The sequence below is a fragment of the Nyctibius grandis genome, chromosome Z, assembly GCF_013368605.1.
Source record: "Nyctibius grandis isolate bNycGra1 chromosome Z, bNycGra1.pri, whole genome shotgun sequence".
Taxonomy (NCBI): domain Eukaryota; kingdom Metazoa; phylum Chordata; class Aves; order Nyctibiiformes; family Nyctibiidae; genus Nyctibius; species Nyctibius grandis.
The window spans coordinates 31934172-31959368 of NC_090695.1; the positions used below are offsets into that span (position 1 = coordinate 31934172).

The 25197-nt window shown below is 40.4% G+C and overlaps 1 protein-coding gene across 1 annotated transcript in view; it reads right to left on the reverse strand.

Moving 5' to 3' along the window:
- Positions 1–8414: 8414 nt before the first annotated feature.
- The window catches only part of ST8SIA4 (ST8 alpha-N-acetyl-neuraminide alpha-2,8-sialyltransferase 4), a 61691-nt gene continuing 44908 nt past the window's right edge, over positions 8415–25197 (reverse strand). The window contains exon 5 of the mRNA XM_068423025.1: positions 8415–10427. Coding sequence (XP_068279126.1) covers positions 10145–10427 — 283 coding nt within the window. The 3' untranslated portion in view covers positions 8415–10144. The remainder of the gene's footprint in view (positions 10428–25197) is intronic.

Sequence of the window (25197 nt, forward strand, 5' to 3'; positions counted from 1 at the left end):
GCTTGGTGTCATCTGCAAATTTACTGACGGTGCACTCAATCCCTACCTCTAGATCATCTATAAAGATATTGAACAGCACCAGCCGCAGAAATGAGCCCTGGGGAACACCGCTAGTGACCGGCCGCCAGGTGGACTTTGCCCCATTCACCACCACTCTCTGGGCTCGGCCATCCAGCCAGTTTTTAACCCATTGAAGAGTCCACCCATCCAAGCCCTGGGCAGCCAGTTTGTCCAGGAGGATGCTGTGGGAGACAGTGTCGAATGCCTTACTGAAGTCTAGATAGACTACATCCACAGCCCTGCCCTCATCTACTAAGCGGGTCACTTTGTCATAGAAGGAGACCAGGTTGGTCAAGCAGGACCTGCCTTTCATGAATCCATGTTGGCTGGCCCCGACGCCCTGATTGTCCTGCATGTGCTGTGTAATGGCACTCAGGATGACTGTTCCATCACCTTGCCTGGTACCGAGGTCAGGCTGACAGGCCTATAGTTCCCTGGATCATCCTTCTGACCCTTCTTGTAGATGGGCATTACATTTGCTAATTTCCAGTCAGCTGGAACTTCTCCAATTAACCAGGACTGCCGGTAGATAATAGAGAGTGGTTTGCCAAATTCATCTGCCAGCTCCTTCATTACTCTGGGGTGAATCCCATCCGGGCCCATAGCCTTGTGGGTGTCCGACTGGCACAGCAGGTCACTAACCGTCTCCTCCTGGATTATGGGGGGTTCACACAGCCCCCCTGCCCCTAACTTCAGTCTCTGGGGGCCGAGTCTCCCGAGGACAACCGGTCTTGACATTAAAGACCGAGGCAAAGAAGGCATTGAGCACCTCTGCCTTTTCCTCATCCCCTGACACTACACTACCCTCCTCATTCAGCAAGTGGTGGAGGCTCTCCTTGACCCTCCTTTTGCTGTTAATGTATTTGTAGAAGCTTTTTTTGTTATCTTTGACCGTAGCAGCCAAATCAAGCTCTAATTGAGCTTTGGCCCTTCTAATCTTCTCCCTACATGACCTGGCAACATCCCTATAGACCTCCCAAGTTACCCAACCCTTCTTCCAGAGCAAGTAGGCTCTCTTTTTTTCCTTAAGATCTAGCCTAAGTTCTCTGTTTAACCAGGCCGGTCTTTTTCCCCAATGGCTAGTCTTCCTACACACTGGGACAGCCTGCTCCTGAATATTTAGCAATTCCCTTTTGAAGCATGTCCAGCCTTCCTGGACTCCTTTGCCTTTCAGGATCGACTCCCAAGGGACTCAGTCCACCAACCTCTTAAACAGGCTAAAGTCTGCCTGCTGGAAATCTAAGGCAGAAGTTCTGCTCTTGCCCGTAGTCCATAGAGGAAAAAGGGGACAAAACTTCCCATCTAACTCTAGACAGTAGCTTTAATAGCAACAGAGTGAAGACTGAATTTCTTCTCCAAGTCTTTGATTTACAGGTAATATCTGACATGTGTCTATAGATCTGTTTTTCCTCACTCTTTTAAAAGACTAAATACCATTTTATTATAAACACACTTTGCACTAAATAGAATCAACTCCACTATTTCCACTCAAATTATGTCAATGTAAAATGAGTGGAAAAGGTGAGAATACCAAGAGTATGTATACAACAATCTCGAGAACATGGAATAATTGTGAGGAGACTAAGAGGCTGACTTGTAATCAACAGACACCTTTTAAGGAGAGATGTTTCCTGTTTGCTCTGAAACAATCAAGAGCACCGAGAGTCAAGCAATGATGTCTCCTTTAGAGTGGACCCTTCTCATTCCATCTTTGTCATTTTATGTTTCTCATTGTACTTCCCTTGAATACACTTTAGTTTCCAGAAAAGAAGTATTCTTTCCGAGACCATAGCCTTTACTGTGCTGATTAGCTACCTGTGCAGTTGGCTAGCTCTGTTATCACCTGAATGCCATAAAGGGACAACTAAACTGGAAGTGGAAATTACACTTCTTTGGCAATACTCCTTTTAGAAGCAGTCTTTCATATTGTTAATCAGGTTTCTTAAGGCTTAGATGCAGCACTGAAATCACATCAAATATCTAAAGTTTTGGAATAAGAAAATGGTGAAAACATCTCCTTGATTTATATATGTATCTATTTTGGTACATAAAAGACAAACAGAAGGTAAGAAGGCATAAACTGAATAAAGAAAGGTGAGGCTCACAAGGCCAGTGTTAAAGGGTGCAGGAGAAAGCACAGATGAATATTGCTAGTGTTAGCAGGTCTTCATTAAAGTGCAAGAATTTTTCATGGACACAGTTACTGGTTATGAATCATATGCTTATATTTTTGCTGTAGTAAGTAATCAAAAGACAGCACTTTCCCAATAAATATGGATAGTCATTTAAAATAATCTAATTAATATTACAGAACTATAAGCATGAGTCAGCAAAATATGGCCTTTTGCGCCTGTGGCGTGAAAAACACAGCTCAGCAAAATGTTGTCTGTCATACCATTTTCAAATACACACAAGCTCCAACAGTGTGTGAAGGCTGAATCTGCAATTATAGAATAAAAATAACAAATTCACTGTTGAAAAGGTTGTGGTTTTTTTCTAGTTTCTATAGCCAGGGTGGAGTTTTACAGCATGACTGGTAAAGGTTTAGAAATCTGTTATTGATCAAAACATGGTACTGATTGATTTAATAGGCTTTAAAGCATAGTGTATTTTTTTTTACAGTATTGTATATGGTTTCTACAAGCCATTTTTTCATTTTCTTTCAAATTCTGACGTGTTTACAGAGATTAATTCTGGCCCTCATTGGGTAAGTTTTGCTCTCATGTGAACCACTTCAAACATTTTATAATAGATTGTATTAATTACATTATGAGCAGCTGCCTCCTCCAGCCGCTTTGGGCCAGGACCTCTCCTACTCAGCTGATGGAGACCAGCCTGGTGCCCAGTGCCAGAGGGTCTCTGCCCAGGATGAGGGATGCAGCTGCTGCTTTCCCATTTGCAGACTCAACCAGAAATGAAGCTCAGCACATATCCCTGCGACACACAAAGACACACACAGACACACAGAGGACACTGACATGGCTGGTCACACAGGCTGCCACGGAGGTGCAGCCTCCAACATCACCCCCATAGAGGACTCACACAAACAGAAGGGCAGACAGCCCAGTTCCCGCCTCCTCCTGGGCTGGCAGAGACAGAAGGTCACCAGTGCTGCACACATAGAATCACAGAATCACAGAATCAACCATGTTGGAAGAGACCTCTGGGATCATCGAGTCCAACCATTGCCCTGACACCACTATGTCAATTAGACCATGGCACTAAGTGCCATGTCCAGTCTTTTCTTAAACACATCCAGAGATGGTGACTCCACCACCTCCCTGGGCAGTCCATTCCAATGTCTAACGACCCTTTCTGAAAAGAAATTCTTCCTAATGTCCAACCTGAACCTCCCCTGGCGAAGCTTGAGGCTGTGTCCTCTTGTCCTATCGCTAGTTGCACGGGAGAAGAGGCCGACTCCCACTTCACTACAACCTCCCTTCAGGTAGTTCTAGACTGCAATAAGGTCACCTCTGAGCCTTCTCTTCTCCAGGCTAAACAACCCCAGCTCCCTCAGCCATTCCTCGTAGGTCAGACCCTCCACACCCTTCACCAGCTTGTTTGCCCTCCTCTGGACTCGCTCCAACACCTCAACATCTTTCTTGAAGTGCGGGGCCCAGAACTGGACACAGTATTCAAGGTGCGGCCTCACCAGTGCCGAGTAGAGAGGGACGATCACTTCCCTAGACCGGCTGGCTACACTATTCTTAATAGAGGCCAGGATGCCATTGGCCTTCTTGGCCACCTGGGCACACTGCTGGCTCATGTTTAGCCTTGGGACACTCTCCAGGTTTACAAGAACACGCACGGCCCCTCTCCCACCTGGCACCCCTGCCTGGATCCCGGGCCTCTTGCCTGCCCCATGGGTCCCTGACTCTCCAGCTGCTCCAGCTTGGTGCTCACTGCAAACACGCATCATTCTCACACTTGCCCCACAGGACCCCACACTCGCAGATCCCCCTGGGCACACCAGCACAGACCCTCTGCCCTGACCCAGGGTGTCCTACTCACCAGATGGTCCACCTTGAAGTTTGCTGGTGATTACCCCCACACACCAGGTTTGGGGAGGATACAGAAACTCACCCCCCCCCCCCAGCAACCGGCACCAGGCACATGGGCTGTGATCTGCAGTCCTGCTCCAGCGACTGGTGCTGAGCCCCTCACTTGCCTCATTTGTGCTGGTGACCCCCAGCAGCTGGTTTTGGGAACACACACTGTTCCCAACTCATGGCTGAAGGTAAAAGATTCCCACTTGCTCTCGCTGCTGGCACTGAATCATAGAAGCATAGAATCATCTAGGTTGGAAAAGACCTTTAAGATCACAGAGTCCAACTGTAAACCTAACACTGCCAAGTCCACCACTAAACCATGTCCCTAAGTGCCATATCTATACATCTTTCAAATACCTCCAGGGATGGTGACTCAACCACTTGCTTGGGCAGCCTGCTCCAACACCTGATAACCCTTTTGGTGAAGAAATTTTCCTCATACCCAATCTAAACCTCCCCTGGCACAACCTGAGGCTGTTTCCAATAGTCCTATCACTTGTTACTTGGGAAAAAAGACCAACACCCACCTTGCTACCACCTCCTTTCAGGTAGTTGTAGAGAGCGACTGAGACCCCCCCACTTGCTCCAGTAGCCGACACCACAGGCCAGGGCACCCACACCTCCAGTCTGACTCCAGCAGCTGGCACCCACTCCTCTCACACCGGTCCCCCAGCAGCTGGCACTGAGTCCTTGCAGCACTCACACACACAGAGAGTGAGATTATGCAGAGAGGTAGTTAAGATTTAATGGGGAGTTAGGACAGACTGCAGTGATCAGGTGCAGGGCTCAGCCGGACAAGCGTACTCACCAGCCACAGTTTACATGTGACTGGCCCCTTTTCTGTCTATTCCTCCTTTCTTCCTTCCCTGCACATTGCCTCATCAGTTTGCAGTCCCGACTCCTTTCCAACATCCCAGACCCTCAGGTCTGCATATTTATCAGTTGCAAAGTCCCGTTTGCCTGCAGTTTGTTGATAGCTGTTCAGTTAGTGTGACTGACAAGGTTGGCTTCTTGTCTTTGTCTCCATTATGATTTGCCTGTCAGGTTTGTGTTTCCATATACTTTATTACTCCCCCCTTTTCCTTTGTATCCCATTTGACAAGGTCGTTGATCAGATAATCTTACTGGAATAAACATTCCTATACTCCACATATCCTTACCAATTAGTGCCTCCCTTATCATTTGTTGGTCAGGTTTGTGTCTCTCTGTGTTCTTGTTTATGGCTTTCTCCTCTTCTTAATATCCCCTTTTGTGTTGAAAAAGTCCTTGATCGACACCTTAAAGGAGCATACACTCTCCTTCCACATATCCTTACAATTAGCACATAATTAAAAAATACTATCACAACTGTGTTACAAAGGAATATGGAACAGAATATAGCAGAAAAATGAAAAAAAGTCTTTATTTTACAGTTATACAAACAAAAAACAATCCCCATAGCTGTACTTGAAATAAAATTAACAGTGTCAAACATGACAATCCTGACAGAATACATATCAATATTTTAAACCACAGAAATTGTATTACATATGCTCAGTAGCAATAGTACTGTGCAGGAATGAGGCTCTCTGTAAATGCTCTTCCTTTATTTTATCTACATTTAGAACAATTGTGCTTTTCCCTACACAAAGTAACAGTGCTCTTAAAAATAAATAATGTGCAATTTCAGAGTAATATCCTGAAATATGCTAATCTAGATCCCCATCTAAATCCTGGACATGTCTCTCCCAGGAAAATCATTGTAAAGAGTGATCAGCACTTTGCTAGATCAAAGACTAAAAAAAAGGTACTGAGCCCACACCCGTTTTTCTTCAAATTGCAGTCAATTAGAGAAAAGGTGCTGACCTCAAGCACGTGTTGTTTATGTTGTTTAACAAAAGAATGGTATGGTCTTTATCGCACATCAGGTTGTGTAAACCAGCCAAGGTTTGAAAGGTTCAGTAGATCTTATATCTGGAGAGTGGCTCAGAGCTGTGGGAGAGAGAACTGTCCCAAAGCTGAAAACTTACAATCAAATATATTTATCTATTACTTTTATGAAATATGAAAGAGTCTCTGCCACAGAAATATTAACATGTTAATAAACAATTTACAATAAATTTATCTGAATGAAATCAAGTTGTTCAACATAAAGCTATTATAAGATTCAGAAAAATACACACTGTCTGCTGTCTTGATGTAGCTCCCAGTTTGTATTTTTAACATACACTTAGGAACCATAGCTGGCAATTGATATGACTGATGTGGGGACAAATTTGAGGAACACTCAACTGATGGGCATTCCTCAGTTATTTTTCACCAGGGCAGATATCATTAAAATATTAGGGATCCTTCTTCTTTTTATCCTATCTATCTACTTTGTATTAGTTGTTAGTGTTGGATGATAAAAGTGGTAATTATAATAAAGCCTGTTTATCTGATCTGTGCTGTAAAGCCTGTTTATCTGATCTGTGCTGTAGGCAGCACAGGATGTGTGAATGTATATAAAAAACAGAAATCATCCAAGGCAGCTGTCAAGGCTTGAGCTGCTGACTGCTGCTCAGTGAAGGACCACAACGTGAAATTTATTCCACTTTGAAGTCCTTATACAGAAGCTAAGCCTTTGGGGCTATGCCCCAGGTCACCTATAAAGAGTCATACAGTGCTTCCACTGTTTTTTCCATTCGCGACCTGGGGTGCCTCAATAAAAATGCACAAAGAGCCTCAGGGCAATACAGAGCCAGGATGTATACGGGAAAGTAACAAAGGGTGCCTGCAATGAGTCTACTGCTACAGCTTCCCAGCAGTGACAGGGCTAACAACGAAGGCCACAGGCCACGTAACCTAAGAGGAAAAGCTTTGGGAGTGTCTCACCTCAGGTAACCCTACAGTAACCAGTCACAAACACACCTCAAAACAGACATTTTGCAGCACAACAAACCACATGGGCTCCACATGGACTCAGATCTTATACAAGACCAAGAGTGAAATGACTCCCAGTGTTTGTGAAAACCTCCATGGTCAAAGACTACAACTGCTACTTGCCTCAGAGGGTGGTTTGAAACCTACTACTCACTACGTTACACTTCAGCTCAGGATAAAGCTGAGGCAGGTGAGACTGGAGATGGGTTAGTGAGGAGTCCTATGCTTTTGGTAGGGAGACACACCTGGGTGCCAGTTTGAGAGGAGGGTGCTATGAGATGGACGGAGTGTGGATGACTGTAGAGAGCTATGAGACCATGGCTCACGGTGCCAGAACTGTGCAGCATTAAGGGTGGAAAGCCTGCAGGAGATGAGGTTAAGGCGCAGTTTTAAGAAGGTATGGGCAAACTCTGTTGTCTTGGAAGTACGTGCTACTGTGATGTCTTGTGCCAAACCAAGCTGGAGAAACCCTGCCCTGTATAACCCTCTTCTATCAGATTTAGTAATAGGATAAAAATTTGGACTCCATGGCTTATGTACTAAAGTTAACTTCACTCACATAGAATCAAATGTGAAGCTTGAAAAACAGGCTCAGGCCAAATTTTCTTCGTTTGCTGATTTCTAAAGACAAACTTTCTCATCTATCTTCCTCTTTACGTCTCATGGCTTTCACTTATTGAATTACACAAGTACTTTTTTCCACTACCAGAGAAATTAGAGTGTCTCTGTCTACTTTGCTCTCAGAGAAATAATCAATTGGTGTATTAAAACCTTCCCTGAGGTGAAAAAAATCACCTGTTAGTTAATAGCTTAGTCTACTAGAATTCCCTTTTTGTTGATGGCCTGACACTAGACAGAAGAAGACAAGACATACCCAGAAGAAAAGACAAAGCTAACCAGATGCTTCTCTGAACTTCTGTGAGACTGGCACCTGTGAATTCTTTATCTCAATAGAAATTCTGTCAATGTGTATGAAATATGCTTTATAAGACCAACAGCAGCAAAACTCTTAACAGAAAGAACAGGAATATGCCCGCCTTTCATCAATGAAATAACCTTGTCTTAAACTCAAGTTTACACAGAGTATACACCCTCTTATCAACAACAAATTAAACACATTCCAGTCTGTATTGCTGTTTAGTGATGTCTTAGTTTCAGTGCTGATCATGTTAGGACCACATCCCACACCTTACCATATAGCCAAACTGTCCTGAGTAGGACAGACTGGCGAATAAGGGAAGATGCTACTGTGTCTTACATATAGCAGAATAACTTTCTATTTCCCATCAACTTTTGGCAAAACTGTCTGCAAGGCAGTGATTTAGCTACTAAATATGCATAATCACAAACCTCTAATCGTGCACAATGAAATACATGTGAACTTAAGAGGAAAAATGGGTAATAAATGGCACTTTTAGCTAGCAAATGTTTGTGAGTGTTGTGCTACCTATGAAATTGCTCAAGCTAGTTCAAAATTCAACAGATACATCAAATATCACATTTGGAGATGAGGACCTAACGTAGAGCTGAAAACATAACAAGGAAATACCCACACATTGTATCTGTATGCCTCCTCTTTAGCCTAGCCTGACATGAAAATGGTGGAACCATGGTGTTCTTCATTTACCTGCTCCATTAGCACTAAAACTTATCATATGCAGACAGGTTTTATATGCTGTACTCACACTTCACCCTGTCCTACCCTCCTGTAATCTCTTGTTCTCTTTTTCTTGAAGGGAGTGAAAGAATTCTTGGTTTCACCAATAAACAAGACATGCTCAGAAAAATGACTGTGAGATAATGCAGCTCTGTGTTATTTCTGTCAATTACACATCAGAACATCAAGCTGACACAAAAGAGGTATATTAGAGGGAGATATCATCCAACAGCATTAGAAATTTAAGTTTTAAAAGAACTGTTTGATCTACAGTTCTTTTATTTTCCATTTGATTGGCTAGGTCTTTTTTTTTCTTTAGACATGTTCCAGTGTTACCCGAGTTCCTTTAGCCTTTGTGTTTCACTTCCGATCAGGAGTAAAAATTGTGTATATATATATTTGAATGTAGGATATAATTTCTTTACTCCTGCACATTTTTCTGAAGAATGAAATTCTATATGCAAAGTCAGTAAAGAGCCTTTGCTTTGAGATGCTTAATTCAAAAATTTAAATAACATAAAGAATACATTCCCTTCAGCAGCAAAGAAACATCATACTAAATCTACACCATATCTTCAAGGAAAGGAAAAAATGTGTATAAGAATAATCTTTGGTACCAAAAATAAGGGCACCTTCTCATGTGTCTTCAAATCTGAACACAACAGAAAAACTTCTCTTTAAAATTGGATCAAAATTACCTCTGCGTGGTTCCACGTGGTGGGTACTGACAGCAGTAGCTAGAAAAACAACTGGGACTTTAATGGTTGTGTGACAGCAGGATACAACACAATAAAAATAGATAAAGTAGTTGACTTTTTCCTTCCACCCTCCCACTCTTACAATTTTTTTTCCTAAGACAATTCTGTAAGATATATACTTTTAATTATTCGTAACATTCTCAAAATCCTTTAAGGGCTCCAATACTCAAAAGCAACAAAATACAACCAACAGCAATAAGAAGAACAGCAACAAAAGCTGAGGTTATAATACAAGATCAGAAACAGTCCTCTGACTGAAGGCATTTATTGATTTGTTTGATCTTATGGGCTTCACTTTCTCTACGCAATTCCATCATGATATTTTCTGCCAAAGCCTGGCTTATTTGCTCAAGAAAATATTCCATCCACTGGGGATTTCTTCTGTGGGCTGTCTGACCACAGTGGCAAGTCAGCAGTAAGCAGGCTATATTTTTCTTCTTTAATTCATGATGAATGTGTCACTGGATTCTGTAAACACTACTGAGTATACATTCAAGCTTTGTTCTTAGTGAAAGTGGCACTTACTTGAACCCTTGCAGTGAAGATAGCTTAGCTGTATAGCACTTTACAGGTAAAATAGCTGGTTATGTACTTCTGGTAAAATTCCTTTTTCCAACGGTTTTATTGAAACACATCCTCACTGGGATCCCACTGCCATTCCACAACATCTTTATGATGAAGTGTGTATTCTGTACTTCTTATTGTACTTTACATGTGCTTTATTGCTGTACGCATTTCCCTGTTGTTAATTTGAGTGCTCCTCTGTTATGTAATACATACAATGTTTTAAACTCTAATGGCATCCTATGAGGACTGGCATTAGAAAAGTATCGATACTTCAGGTCATCATAATAGTGATACTTGACTGGGTTTCCATGTAAATCCTTTGGGAATGGCCAAAATCCATACAGGTGAATTTCATCACAAAATCTGGTGGCAAGTGTATACATGAGGAGACCAGTGCTGGGTCGTTTAATGTGGACCTTGTTTGTCAGCCAGTAGCTGCAAAGAAAGAAAAAGCACATTAAGAAACTCTCATACAACTTCATGTGAATAAATCCTGTAAACTTATTTTATCTATTATACATTCATTTTACACTATAAAAAAGCAAAAGTTTCCTTCTTCTCTCTAAACTGAGATCATACATGATGACACTGTTTTGGCACACCTTTATTCCACCTAGAAGAAAAGTGAGATCTTATTTAACACAGTGCTGAAGAAAAGCTGGTCAACTAAGGTTCTTAGTTCAGGCTTTAACCCTAACAAGAAGTCACGATGCCTGCAAATGCTAGAAAACGGCAGTTAACCTTCTCAGACAGATCAGGGAGTAGTCTCTTGCTATAAACTTTGACCTCTTGCAGTATCCAGTTCACCTCATCAAGTCAGCCCTAAACTGAATATTTGATTGGCCTAGTGATTACTTCACAGATTGCCTGTCTAAATTGAAAGGAAATGAAATAATAAACATAACACTTTAAGAATGTAACTTTTAGAAATAAACAGACGTCAAGCTTTAATTACTTTGCTTCTAAGTATGTAAAGCTTCCCTGTTTGCTAACAGCAGTCTCCAGAGCAGAAAATCTAATAATTTTAAAAAGGTTTTGTTTTGTACTCAACAGTACACACATCTGACTGAAGCTATGGAACTGCCTTCCTGAGCCAGTAACCACACGTCTGGTTGCAGGTTTAGAAGCTGCAGATAGTTTTCAAAGAGGCAAATGGTGGGTAGGTGCAAAAGGAACATGGGAACTGAACTGGATTCCAGCACGTAGCTCACAGTGGTATCTTTGAAATCTGCCACCAACATTGTTTTACATTCCCAATATTTAAAAATAAAACTTCATTAAAATAGTGCCAGCCTATTACAGGTAAAATGCTTCTCTCAAGACTGATTCAATGTAAAGTTTGTTAGTACTCTATAGAAATAAAAAAGAGTATTTAGAAACTTAAACCCGGTCATTCTGCTGGTTCAGATAAACACCAGCCATGCACACAGTTGTGCTGGTCAAACTGTGGGAACAAGCGGCTGCACGTAAGGGAGGTAAGCAAGTCATTACATAGAGTTACCACACAAACCTGAATCATTGCATTGTATCACTATGTTCTTTGTTAGCTGTAGGCTGTGAATTGTTTCTATCATAGCCTATACAGGGGGTGTCAAGGGAGATAAACCTCATCAGACCAGAGTTAGACTTGTGCTAAACAGGGTTAAAATAAGGTTGGAACTCTTTGAGTATACAACCAGATTGCTTTAAATGCATTTAGTGGTGTAGAAGGACAAACATCCCACCCCCCACTAGGAGAGAGGATAGCAAAAATATGCCTTTAATCAAAGCATAAAGTGTCTTAAACGCATCAGATGCTGTGCAAAATTAAAAATAACCAACTCACTGAAACTGGCCTTTTCAGTTTCACTCTTTGCCAAAATCATAGGGCTTAAAGGTCTTTGAATCACAGATACACATGCATGTGAAAGAGAATTTTTTTTTGCTTTGTATTCAGTTTCTTTTTTGAAAGCTGAAGGACTTTGCAAGCAGAAAGTGTTCTAGGCTGAGTGATCGCTTCTCCAAAGGCAACAGAGGGAATGACTCAGAATCTTGTTTGGCTGTAAAAAACAGGATAGTAAAGAGCATTTTTAAGAAGCAAATGTAATGGGGAGGGGTTACATGTACAAATGACAAATGTATTGCCTATCATTTTTTCATTGTTTTCATAAACTTAAGTTTTCAGACAGAAGTTTCTGAGACAAGATGCTAAGTAGTTTGCTTCCTAGTCTGAGAAACTGCAACATTTTAAAACAAAACAAGCCAAATGAGAGACTCTAATTCTAGAAGATTTTTTTAAAATGTTTGCTTATAGAAAAGCTATTGAAGAAACAAATCTGACCACTTTTGGCACTTCATACCACACATACAGCAAAAAAAGATTAAAAGTGAAAGCTAATTATTCAATTTTTGTAGAAACTGGTATTTGTCTCTTCAAAAGTCAGTACTCACTCTAAATCACATGCAGTCAGCCATCTACATGAGTGTCTCTGGCCAAACAATAATCAAACCTGATGCATCTGGTACGACACAGCACAACTGCTATCATCACAGCTGAATTTCACCCTTCCAGGAATAGGATGATCATGGCAGACATGAAATTAATAGTAAACAGGTGGATCTAAATATTTGAAAAGGACACCACATCTTCTTATGTAAGAGTTTCTGTACAGGATTAAGTATGTAATGAAGGAATAAGATGCAATGAAGAGCCTCTCACAATTTTAGAATATAAAAGCAAACCTTTTCTTCTGCTTGATATATTCAGATATCATACAAAAGGGAAGTTTAACTGTTTAGTTTCTCTTAAACAAGAAAACGATATCCAAGCTCTGTAGTCAAAATATGTTACTTGCTGTACTTACTATTGACATTGTGCAACTTGGGATCAATTCTACTTCAGATGAAAAAAACACAAGTAATGCAATGAATGAAACATTTAGAGGCCTTCAGTGCTCCAGGCTGAAACTTTCTGTAGATCATTTGATCTCTGCAAATCTCTGGCTCCCAACGTCTTTTGATACGTCCAACATCCCAACGTCAATTGATAGAATTGGCTGTGTCGTGCAAGTAATCTTTGTGATTTTGGTCCTGAAATATATGTCATCTTCTTAGTCACTCAAGTAGCTATTCTAACATGAAACTCGGTTAAGGCTGATTTTTAGAGATTGACTGATGTTGTAAATGCTTTACCCAATGAGCATTTTTGCAACTGCTTTCAATTTCTGGAGTTTTGTTACAACTTTAGTTTTAAGCCTAAAGATACCCTTCTTACGTATTTATCTGGGATGTACTCATTTTCTGCATAAGTAAGATTACAAAGAGAGGGAAGCAATTTACCACAAATCCAAAAGAGAATCTCTTGTTTCTCATAACTAATCTCTAGATCTTCACCCATGACCAATTCCTGATCTTCAGGCTGGGTAGAGAAATAAGTTTAATTGACAAAGGAATAGGCACATCTTGCACCTGTTGGAGTCCGCTATTTAAGCATCACTATTAAGTCCATAAATGGAAGACTGCAGCCACACAGTGCACCACTACATTGCTCCAGTCACTTGTTCTCTTGATAGCTGTGGTAAAACAACTCCTTTGTGAGGCCATGCTGTAAAGTAGACTACTGAATTTATCAAAATGTGCCAATGTGTAAATACACTTCATTTCTATAACATTGATGACTTGAAGTTGAGTAGCTTGAATTCAAACAGATCTCACTTCAAATTAGTTTTAATTACATGGCTGATGGTAACTTAGTAAAGACACTGGCAATATGTCATGACTTTCACCCTAAAACTTGGAAGTTAAAAATAAACCTCCAGTGGTAAGTGAAAACAACAGCACCACTAAACACAAAAAACCCTCATGCAAGAACAGAGTATGTTGAACTATCTGAAATGAAAGGAAGGCCCGTTCAGTACTTAATTAATTTAGACAGTTTAATGTATTTGATTTTTATAAAATCACACTTCATAATTATAAGGATTGCAACAGGTAACTAAAAATAGCACAATAAGCTGTCAGATTAAAGGACATCCTGCTGATAGCAGGGGACTGCTAAAACTCTTCCATGAAAAGAAGGTATGATCAAGTAGGTACTGCTTCTTCTATTAATGCCCTTCTGCTCCTATTCCTTTCTTCTGATATCATCCTGTCTTTTTTCACCTCAGCAACTCATCCCAAATCCAAGCGTCTTTGCCTCCAAAACCTTCTTACCTGCCTCAGACATATTACGTAGTAAGTCATGGCCACACACCTGTAGACCTTCCCTTTCATCCAGTCCAATATGGATCTCTTTTCTACAATCCTTTCTTTTTACTGGGCATACACACTTCAAAGAGATTTCACATGATTTTAAAATTTGAACAGTGATCTCCTGCATGTTTCACTGTATGTTACATATAAAAGTGAAAATAATCAGAGACATCTTTCAGTATTTCTCTTAAGACTGGAAATAAGCATTGCCAATAATGGATTTGTGCCAGCATTATTTTAATACCTTCTGATGCTTTAGGCATAAAGAAAATGTTTTCTCCTTCCTTTTTAATGCTATTAACTTACTGAGACCTAGTTCTTACATTAGTTCCACACCATGAATAAAAGACTTGCATGTTTTTATATTTGGTACCTAAAAATGTAATTTTCAGCAGAGTCCTCTTTATCTGTACTAACATAATAATAAAAACTAGGGTAAAGGAGAAAGACTTATTTGTTAGACAAAATAATTTTAAGTTGAGACACGGGTATAAAAACTAAACATCTCAGTAACGACTTTTACCAGAATCATTGGATCATTCAGGTTGGAAGGGATGTCAGCAGATCTCTAGTCCAACTTCATTCTCAAAGTAAGGTCCCTCAGCCACTGCTGACAGGGCCTGAGCTCCAGCCCAACCACTTCTATAGCCCCCAGCTCAACTTGCTCCAGTTGGCCAATATCTTTCCCATATTAGGGGGGCTCAAAATAGGGCACAGTGTTCCAGATATGGTCTAACAAGTGCTGAGTAGAGGGGGGCAATCCCTTTCCTCACTTGACCCGCTACACTCCTGACAACAGAGCCGCAGATGTTTTTGGCCCTTTGCTGCCAGGAAGCACTGATGGCTTGTGCTCTTCTTGCTGCCTGCCAAGATGCCCAGGTTCCTTCCTGCAGGGCTTATCCCAGTCACTCAGTCAGCCCCCATGGGGCTGACATGTCTTCAGTGCGATTAATTACATCAACGATATGAACAACCCTTCAATTGACCCTCTCAATTTATGTGAATGTATTAATTAAAAATGCATTATTCATCCTTTTCTTATGGAGATATGCCTTGGGCAGAAGGTTGCACAAGGAATCTAGAGTGTGAAAGAATTAAAGTGTGAGCAGTATCATGGAGAGTGTGACAGCCAGCACAGAAACACTGCTGAGTGTTTGTGTAAGATCTACCTTACAGTTTTCAATGTACAATACTTTGAAATAGCATACACAAAATCCATTTCAGTAAAAGAAATAATGCACTTTATGAAGAGCTGAAACACTCCTCAAAATTGTCATTTGCTTTTTAGCAAACTTAATTCACTGCATTAAAGTTAAGAGTTGTTTTCTGTTTGGGGTTTTTCTCCTTTACCCCTTCAGTTCTCACTTATAAAGTAGATTTCAAGGACCACTGAAGAATTTGGACTCTGCCTGGCAATCTTGCTTAGAAAGAGAAAGAAAAGACCAGTCGTATCAACAATGAACACAGTCACGTTACATACCTTGCATTGACACAGCTAAATGAGAGCATAGCCGGCAGGCTGCTATTCAGCATCACTGCCATTGCAAAGAATTTTAACCACTGTGAGCATAGTCTTTACTAGCTATGGCAAAATAATTAAGAATATAGTAAAGCTCACTTTTACCTGTCTTAAAATAAAATGGTTCAGCTTCCCTGGTATAGCAGACTATTCTGCTTTGCACCACTGCTCTAGCATGGTCTGCTCCCAAAGCAGCTTTAATCAACTTTTGGAAAATCATCTCAATAGGAAAAGGCTCTGCTAAGGATAAAGAAGTAACAAAATATAGTATAACATTGCCCCTCTGTCGCCAGTGAATTAAGAAACGCTTCCTGAAGTTAAGACCAGTTAAGCCTATGAACTCTTCTCTCATACATAAAAAGATTTTGGTGTAACAACTGGAATCCTCCACAGCCATAAGCCATGTGCCCTACAAAATATTTGGAAGGATGGGGCAGTAAGGCCTGTATATGAAGGAGAAAGCCTTCAGGACTAATTAACAGGATATGTTTAATATTGGGAACATGTCTCAACTCCTGTCCCACTTCTGCAATATTTCCAAGCTATCAGAATACTTTTATTTGGACTCACACTACGTCCTTCAGTTTTCGTCTAAAAAAAGAAATTATTGACCTAGGTTTAAAGGAAATCATAGGATGAATAAACCTCTTTAACCCTTTGGCAAAAGCATTCACCCAAAGGAAAAGACCCATGCTTCAATCCTTGATGAAACAATGACAATAGCTTTTTATGTTAAACCATCATTAGTTTCAAAATATAAAAAGCTCACGCTGCAGAGTCCTTGATTCTTCCTTCACGAACAAGGACTTTCAAAATTGCCCACATATTTTTTGATTTTGAAGTAGAATCATTCCAGCAGGACAGGCAGATGACATCACTTTCCCCAGAAAAGCCCCCAACAGATATGAGGCAGAGTGTGACTGCAGAAAACATGGGCCTCAATCTGATCAGATGGGGGAGGAGGCAAGTTTAAGGCTTTGCAGGTGCTATGTACCCTGTGCTCCAGTACAAAAGAATGAGACCCATCGTCTCCCATCTGCTTAGTAACTTCTGGAAGAAAACAGCAGTGCCTCTGTGTGAAAACTGATTTTTAACAGGCACAGTGCCTCCTCAGAGCACACCTGGAATGCCTTGGTCATGATAGCAGCAAGCAGGGTGCCAGGTACTTCAGTGCCAAGCTCCTACAAATGAAAGCAACAGGAGTGCAGAGATACTAGCCCAGGCCTGTATAGCGTTTGTTTTGCAATTGTACGTAGCACTAAGAAGAAATGTCTCCAGGTGCTTCTGTGAAAAGAGAATTGATGCAGCTTCCAAAACGCTAAATATGTCAAAGTAAGAAAGTGACATCTTTTGAAAAAAGACAGCCAAGGTGTGATTGAAAATGTTTTTGCTTTCATTCCATGAGCAATGTACTAATGATCAAACTAGCAACATAACTTATCTGGCGATTCACAGGGATACTATCATTATTTTGACACTAGCTGAGTACAGGTATTCTGAGAGCAAAAAATAAAATTGTTTACTGCACTTCTAAATCTATTTTGCATGTATATCAATAGCCATTTTGAAAATACATACTTTTAAGTTTTTTCTTTTAAGGGACAATATCAGTGAAGGTCTACCCCTGTAACCCTTCACACAAGTAACTCTCAAGTGGCTAAACTGACTTACACGCTGATATAACTGTGTTCAAAAACAACTTGTTTAAAGACAAGCGACACAGGATTGCCAAGGAGATTACACATCAGGAAACAGATTCACTTTGAATTTGAGTGATATTTACATGCTACTGGCCTGTCAAATGTTTTGAACTGACTTCAGTCTGAAAATGCTATGGCAACTAGCTTGCTAGAAGAGACTTCTTGATAAAATACTCTAAAACACTTCTGTGAGTATTCCTTGATATACAGAGAATGTCTCTCAAGTCGGATACTAACCAGATGGATAAATACTTCAGCGTCAAACATTTAAAAAAGCTAAGTGAGTTTAAACAATTGCAAAAGTAAAATTACAGAATATTGTCCTGCAAAAATCTTATTAATGTTATTTAGTCAACAGTTTCTGCCAAATCACATAGTTTCAGAATGTCTCATACCAGAATCCATCCCTAAAATGGATCGTAACTACGGTAGCATAGAGCTAAGCTTGCTTTCTTTTTTTCAGGGTGGGGGAACTGTTCTGTCTTTACCATGTATTATGCTTACTTCTACAGCATAAGCAATATTACAATGGAAGGTAGAAAATTGTTTTTTAGAATTACGTCTGTCCTGCAATGCTCCACAGTTGTACCACACTCAAAAGCAGAGTGGGCTGGGCAAAAGAATACTTAAAATGTTCCCAAAGAAAGTTACCTGGATTTTTGCTCTCCCTGGAGTCAGTGACTAGGGCTACATTAGCAAGCAGTTGGGACCATTAAGAGTTTCTCTGTAGGGTAAGACAGATCATGCTGAGTACAGGATGTCCACACCATACCCATTACAGTTTTTTTTCACTGCTGACTGAGTTGGGGTGTACTTGATGAGCCACAGGAATGATCAAGTTTATTTTAAGCTGAAAATCATGTGCTTTAAGATCCTTTAATGACATAAAGAACAGTAAAAGAGAATGATCAGGACATTTACTTAAAAAACACCTTCTGACACAAACTGAAAACACTAACGTAGAGACACCCAATGACACCCAATGACAACTTCTGACACAAAAGGTAACAGAACCAGTCTCCAAGGCATTTCCTGAAGACTGCAGTTAGCATGTTTAAGCAATTCTTTGAGGTCTCTCACTAAAAATGGCCATCTGTACTTGAAAAGGCAACAGCATTTTTTTTTAATACTAAAAGTGATGCCCCTTGATTCTCATCAGAGACTACATATCTGTCAAGAAAGGAGATCATGAGAAAAGGCGCCAACTCCTGCTTGGTAGCATAGCCTGGGTTTAGCACTCATCAGGAAAGAATGACTGCAAATCTGTTGTTAGCACAATAGCTAGACCTGACTTGCCATTTTCATGCTTTGGTTGTCATTATGAAGAACAAAATAAGTATAATGGAGAGAAAGAAGAAAAAGGAGTAATAGTGTGTATGTGTGTGCTTGTATGTGAGATAGTGAAATAGCAGTTTTGATGCAGAATCTCCTCTAGGAAACAGCTACTTATTTTTCACGACAATAAAGACCAAAATCAAAGCAACGGAACAAGGACATTTTAAATGTATTGTGATAAAGATTATCTTAACTGGAGAATCAGGCTGGAAATAAAGACTTCCAGTGAGCAGCCTGCAGAATGAAACTGTTTATAACACAATGCTATTATTAACAGACTGGGCTTGATCTACTCCAAATTAATTACCGGTAGAAGCATCATCATGTCCACATTTCCTCTCTTCACTTCACAATAACCATCTTCTCATAGCCTTACTGGATAGGCTGGAATGCATGCACATCCTCTAATGTTGACGTCTTATTTTTAAGACCTACTTTACAAGTTCTTTTGTGCATCTGAGAACCTGTATCGGAATTCCTCAGGTCCTAAGCCCTGTCCCATTCAAAATTCCCTTAATAGCTTCCAGAAGCCAAGGTCACTTTTGTTATTTATTTTTGGTAGAACGGCTTTTTTTACTGCTTGTTATTCGTCTTCCAGATCATTTATTCACTGTCATTTACAATTAGCCACACAATATTTTTTCAGCAGTGAGGGAAGATGCACCTCCTCTTACTTTATTTTCATGCTTGTCTCACAATGCAAGTCACATTCATGACAACTTTTAAAATATGTTTGCTGACCAAACCTTTTGCTGACATCTATGGGACACCTTAGTCTTCAGGCTGTGCTTAACTGCTCAGCATTCTCACAAAGAAACCTGAATGGGACTTTTCAGAGCTCCTTTTCACCTCCTCCCTTCTCAAAGTGTTCAAGCTTCTGGGAAGTCACTTTAACCACTTTTCTTTTCACTGTGACTTTTAAGCCACAGAAATTACTCACTGTCTCAGGCCACACCATCAGAGCTCTACCTGCACTTGCTACTTCTGTAGCAAGTCCTAATCTCTGTACCCACTCAACACCAGTATTCCCTACTGCTCCAAGCATGCTTAGTTTGCCCTGACTGTTGTCTTCTTCCAACTCTCAAAACACCTCGAAAACACTGACCTGCTGCTTGGGTAGTTAGCAATATTCTTTGTGATACCTCACACTACAGGACTGAAAAGGAGAGTAGAGGCTACTTACTTACGTAGCTACTGAAAATCACAAAGAATACCCATAAATACAATTTTTAAAGTCATTTAAGCCCTTAGGAACCCATTTACACCAAAAAGAGTGCTGAACCTTTGACAATAAACATGTTTAGTCTTTTGCTGCATAGCAACTTAAACACTTATCCTTGCTTCAGAGTCACGGAAGTCATCAGCTGACACTCATTCTAGCACAGTACATGCCTCTGCTGAAAAGCGTTGCTCCCTCAACTCCTGCACAAAACCATTTTTAAGAGTGAAACATATCTTCATATGAGATATGAGCCCAGAGGAGGGTGACCAAGCTGGTGAAGGGTCTGGAGGGTATGTCCTATGAGGAGCAGCTGGGGGAAATGGGATTGTTTAGCCTGGAGAAGAGGAGGCTGAGGTGACCTTATTGCAGTCTAGAACTACCTGAAGGGAGGCTGTAGTGAAGTGGGAGTCAGCCTCTTCTCCCTGGCAACTAGCGATAGGACAAGAGGACATAGCCTCAGGCTTCGTCAGGGGAGGTTCAGGTTGGACATTAGGAAGAATTTCTTTTCAGAAAGGGTCATTAGACATTGGAACGGGCTGCCCAGGGAGGTGGTGGAGTCACCATCTCTGGGTGTGTTTAAGGAAAGACTGGACATGGCACTTAGTGCCATGGTCTAATTGACATGGTGGTGTCAGGGCAATGGTTGGACTCGATGATCCCAGAGGTCTCTTCCAACCTGATTGATTCTGTGATTCTGTGATTCATTTTAAAAGAAGTCAGTTATAAATAATTTAGTTAGAGATCACAGGTGCACTAGATGTGCACATAGTTATATAGCAAAGGCGCACTAAAATAGACCTAGAGTACATTTTACAGACTAAGAAAGCTAATACATAAACTTGTGGAGAAAAGGTTTTTCTTTCTGGCAAATTAGCTCCTTCCCGAGGTCTGGTGGAAAGAGATATATCTCTCAGTGAGGTGTTCCATGTCTACCTTTTTTCTGTGACATACTTAAACAATAACATATTCCTGCAATTTTGCAATGGGGCAAAGTACAGAATTCTATGAATTATAGAATCACAGAATTATTTGGGTTGCGAGAGACCTTTAAAGATAATCTAGTCCAACTTCTCCTGCCACGGACAGGGACATCTTTCACTAGATCAGGTTGCTCAAAGCCCCATCCAACCTGACCTTGAGCACTTCCAGGGACAGGGCATCCATAACTTCTCTGGGCAACCTGTTCCAATGTCTCACACCCTCACTGTAAAAAATTTTTTCCTTCTGTCTACACTAAACCTACCTTCTTTCAGTTCAAAACCATTGCTCGTTGTCCTCTCACTAGAGGCCTGGGTAAAAGGTCTCTCTCCGTCTTTCTTATAAGCCCCCTTTATATATTGAAAGGCCACAGTAAGATTTCCCCAGAGCCTTCTCTTCCCCAGGCTAAACAACCCCAACTGTCTCAGCCTTTCTTCACAGGAGAGGTGTTCCAGCCCTCTGATCACTTCTGTGGCCCTCCTCTGGACCTGTTCCAACAGGTCCATGTCTTTCCTGTACTGGGGACTCCTGAGCTGGATGCAATACTGCAGGTGTGGTCTTATGAGAGCAGAGTAGAGAGGGAGAATCACCTCCCTCGACCTGCTGGTCACGTTTCTTTCTATGCAGCCCAGGATATGACTGGCTTTCTGGGCTGCAAGTATATATTGCCAGATCATATACAAAGATATGAAGACATGCTAATGTTTCCTTCAGGTTAATAAATTCTGATCTGCTCAAAAAAAATGTTTTTTTTTTTCAATTTGTGGTCATTAACTAGAACCCACCAGTGATTAATAATAAAATTGCATCGATTTTTCTTTGTTTTACTGCCCCTTTACACATTATAAATGAATGAACTACCTTCACACTTACAAGACAGAAGTCAATGTGTCAGTCTGTAAGTACAAATCAATCTATTTTTGATTAATGTAGACAGAAGCTGCACCAAGGAAATTATTTTTTATTATACACTGGTTAAAAGCTGCTGGCATTAATGGGCTTTTTTTTTTCCTCCCACTTCCAATAGTTAAGATGACTATTTTTTCAATATTTTACTGTTCCCCATGGAACTGTTTAAACACATGGAAATACTAAGGGCTAAAATAAAACCGTAAAAAACTTATGGAGAACACCTAAACAGAGTGGTCCTTAAGTGAAAAATGGTGACCAAAAAGTATGTATATGAATTTATGAGGATTTGAAATGGAAGATGTGAGATGTGTTTAGATGATTCATAAACAACTATATCTAAGCTAATACAAAACAAGTGTCTGTAGCAAGGTACAGTAGCAATGATGAGAAAACAGCACAGAAGTAAAAGCCTTTGATTAACTAGGAAAAAATATAGAACCAACAAGTTGAATACCAAACCAAAGCAACTATTTGCCATAACTTGAAAGTCCTCGTTTTTCCTTTTTCATCTTTCTGCCTGCATTCACAGAAGAGAAACTATTTTCCTACGTGTATAGCTACAAAGCACAGATACAAAACTGACTGATGGACGTTCCCATTCAAAAATTTCCGTGACTTGTCAATGCACTAATTTAGCAAGCTTTTTCTTTCTTCTCCTCAACTTTCTTCCTGCTCTAAATGCTAACCCTCTAAAGGCCAGGTCTGAGCAAAATGTGCAATCTCAGTTATATAGTTCATAGGTGTGTTCTGATTTATTTCAGTAGGGCTTGGGTTTCATCCATATAATCTAACAGGAATCTTTCCACATGACACCTTTTCGTTAATGCTATACCCTTTGTTACACAAGTATCTCCAAATTTCCTACAACACAATTGGAAAGAAGTACCTGGTTGGGACTTCATAAATTATTAGTCTGCGTAGAATCTAGAAGACAGTTCAGTTAAGTCCTTTCTATGATCTGCAGATTTGTGTGAAAGTCCAAACTTTCACTACCTGTCTGTCTTTTGTGATCATGGGGGAAGGTGCAAAACACCCAGCAAAGCTTTTCTAAGTGACAGTTTGTTGACTGGAAGGGTGTTTCTCTCGTACAGTCTTAACAGACCTACATAATAGCTCGTCACGATAGCAACAGTCCTCTGTCACGCATGAGTGGAGACAGCAATATATTCAGAGAATCTGAGTTAATGCTAATGCTCATGACCAGTGAATATGCTAAACATAATGGAAGAAAGGTGCTGTGCTGCTTTCCCTACACAGTTGTCTAATGTGCTTCAATTAGAGCATCTCTGCTATTCCAGATGAACACACGTCTTCAGACCAGTGCTGAGCTGTGCAGTTTTCCTTTGTGATTAAACAGACATTAGGGAATATGTAAACACCTCTAAACTCACTGTAATTGGTTAACCAAATCAGCCTTCTACACAAATCTTTAGAGACTAAAGGTTGGAGCACCACTACGTCTATGTTCCCAAATCAACATTTCAACACAAGCAAATGATGCTTACAGAAGTTAGGCATACTGACAGTGCAAATGAAAAACTGGCAGAAAAAGTAGTGCTGGATTTCCATTCCAGAAAGCACACTGGGCCTAATCCTAACAAAACAGTTATTAAAGTAAGGAAAAGAAAGCACTTGTATTTTAAGTAAATGGGGCTAGAAATGTAAGTATGTTTTAGAGGGAGTCGACTGCTTTTTTTTCCCTCATATATATTGTAAATATAACTTTTTTCCTTCTCTAAAATGAATGCTGGCATCAGTTTGGATTACACAGAAGTGATGAACCAAAGGGATGAATGGGAGGAAGAGAAAAATCATCATCAGATTGGAAATGGCACAAGAATATTTTATTGGTTTTTAGGGAGGGAACTACCTTTGCCTTCACAACAAATTTTTCATTCGGTAAAATACTACTACCTACCAAACTCTTTCATACACAGAAACACATGTGGAGGTGGGGCAAACAAGGCAAAACAGAGAGTAAAAGTACAGAAAAGTAACAGACAAAAGTGTGTCATGTATAGAAAAACAGCATTTCCTAACAGTAAAATGAGAAGGCAGTCACAGAAGACGGGTATTTTACTTCACTAAGATATTCAAGGTTTTAGGACACTTACAGCCTAAGCTTGTATTTTGACTGACAATCACGCTGTGTATGTTTCTGAAGCAGAACTCCTCCCTCTGCTGAAGGAAAGCTCTGCCCTGAGTGGTAACCCACTGCTGGAAAAACCTTCCTTTCCTTTCCACTCATCTTCTGGGGCTTCCTTCCCATTCAGGGGTGGCACAAGAGACAGCACTGCTGCTCCCTGCTGCTGGCACATTTCATGGACCTAGGGGTTGATCCAGACCAACTATGATGGTGGGCTAGATTCCTAGGCAGAAGTTTGGCCTGTGGCATTGGCAGGGTTGATACCAGAGGTCAGCCTCCAGCTGAAGGGTGAAGACACAAGCCCACACTGGGACCTCTCCTATTGCTGGAGCTAAAACTGAGAAATTAGAATCCAAGCAATCCATGCATATAATTTCACCTGGCCCACAGGAGCAATTTTAACAGGCAGGGATTGGGCAGAGTGACAGATAAGCAGCCTGCTTTCTACCAGCTACATTCCCTTCCTGAAAGAGCCTTTATTGATAAGTCTCAGAGTAGCTATTCAAGCCTCAGAAAGGCTATTGAAGTGGTTCCTTGGTAGGAAACCTTGGTAATGGCTTGGGTCAGCAAAGATAACGCAGCCAAGAAATGAATTTGACCCATGTCCTGCACAGTAATGATGAAACCTCTAATAAATGCAAAATTATAACCTTCCTATTGCATGGCTATTAAATACATATTAGATGATGGAAATTAAACAGATTATATTTAATCTATGAGAGAAGTTAAGTAATTTTGAATTTTAGTTTCAATTTAGTACTTACCCATATAATTGAAATAATATATAATACAACATAACCACATGTTCAGGTTAATCGTGAACTTACATGCTTTGTCAATAATGTCTAACATCAGCTCCAGATAGATACAGTAAAACAACATGTTCAATGCTATATTACTTTTTAGACCAACTTCATTTATACAGAAGAAAATCTGACCTCTTTTGATTTAATCAATACAATCTGAAGTCTCCCTTTTAGGGATTATTATATGAAATATCCATTACAGGCCCTCAAATTTGATCAATGCAACGAACCAGAGCAGATTAATCAGATACGAAAGCTATTGATTTTACCATAATAAATCCCACAGTTGTCACTGAATTAACCGAGAAGAGCCAGGCTTCGCACAAATAAAAGTAACCTACTTCAGTAAAATAAGGA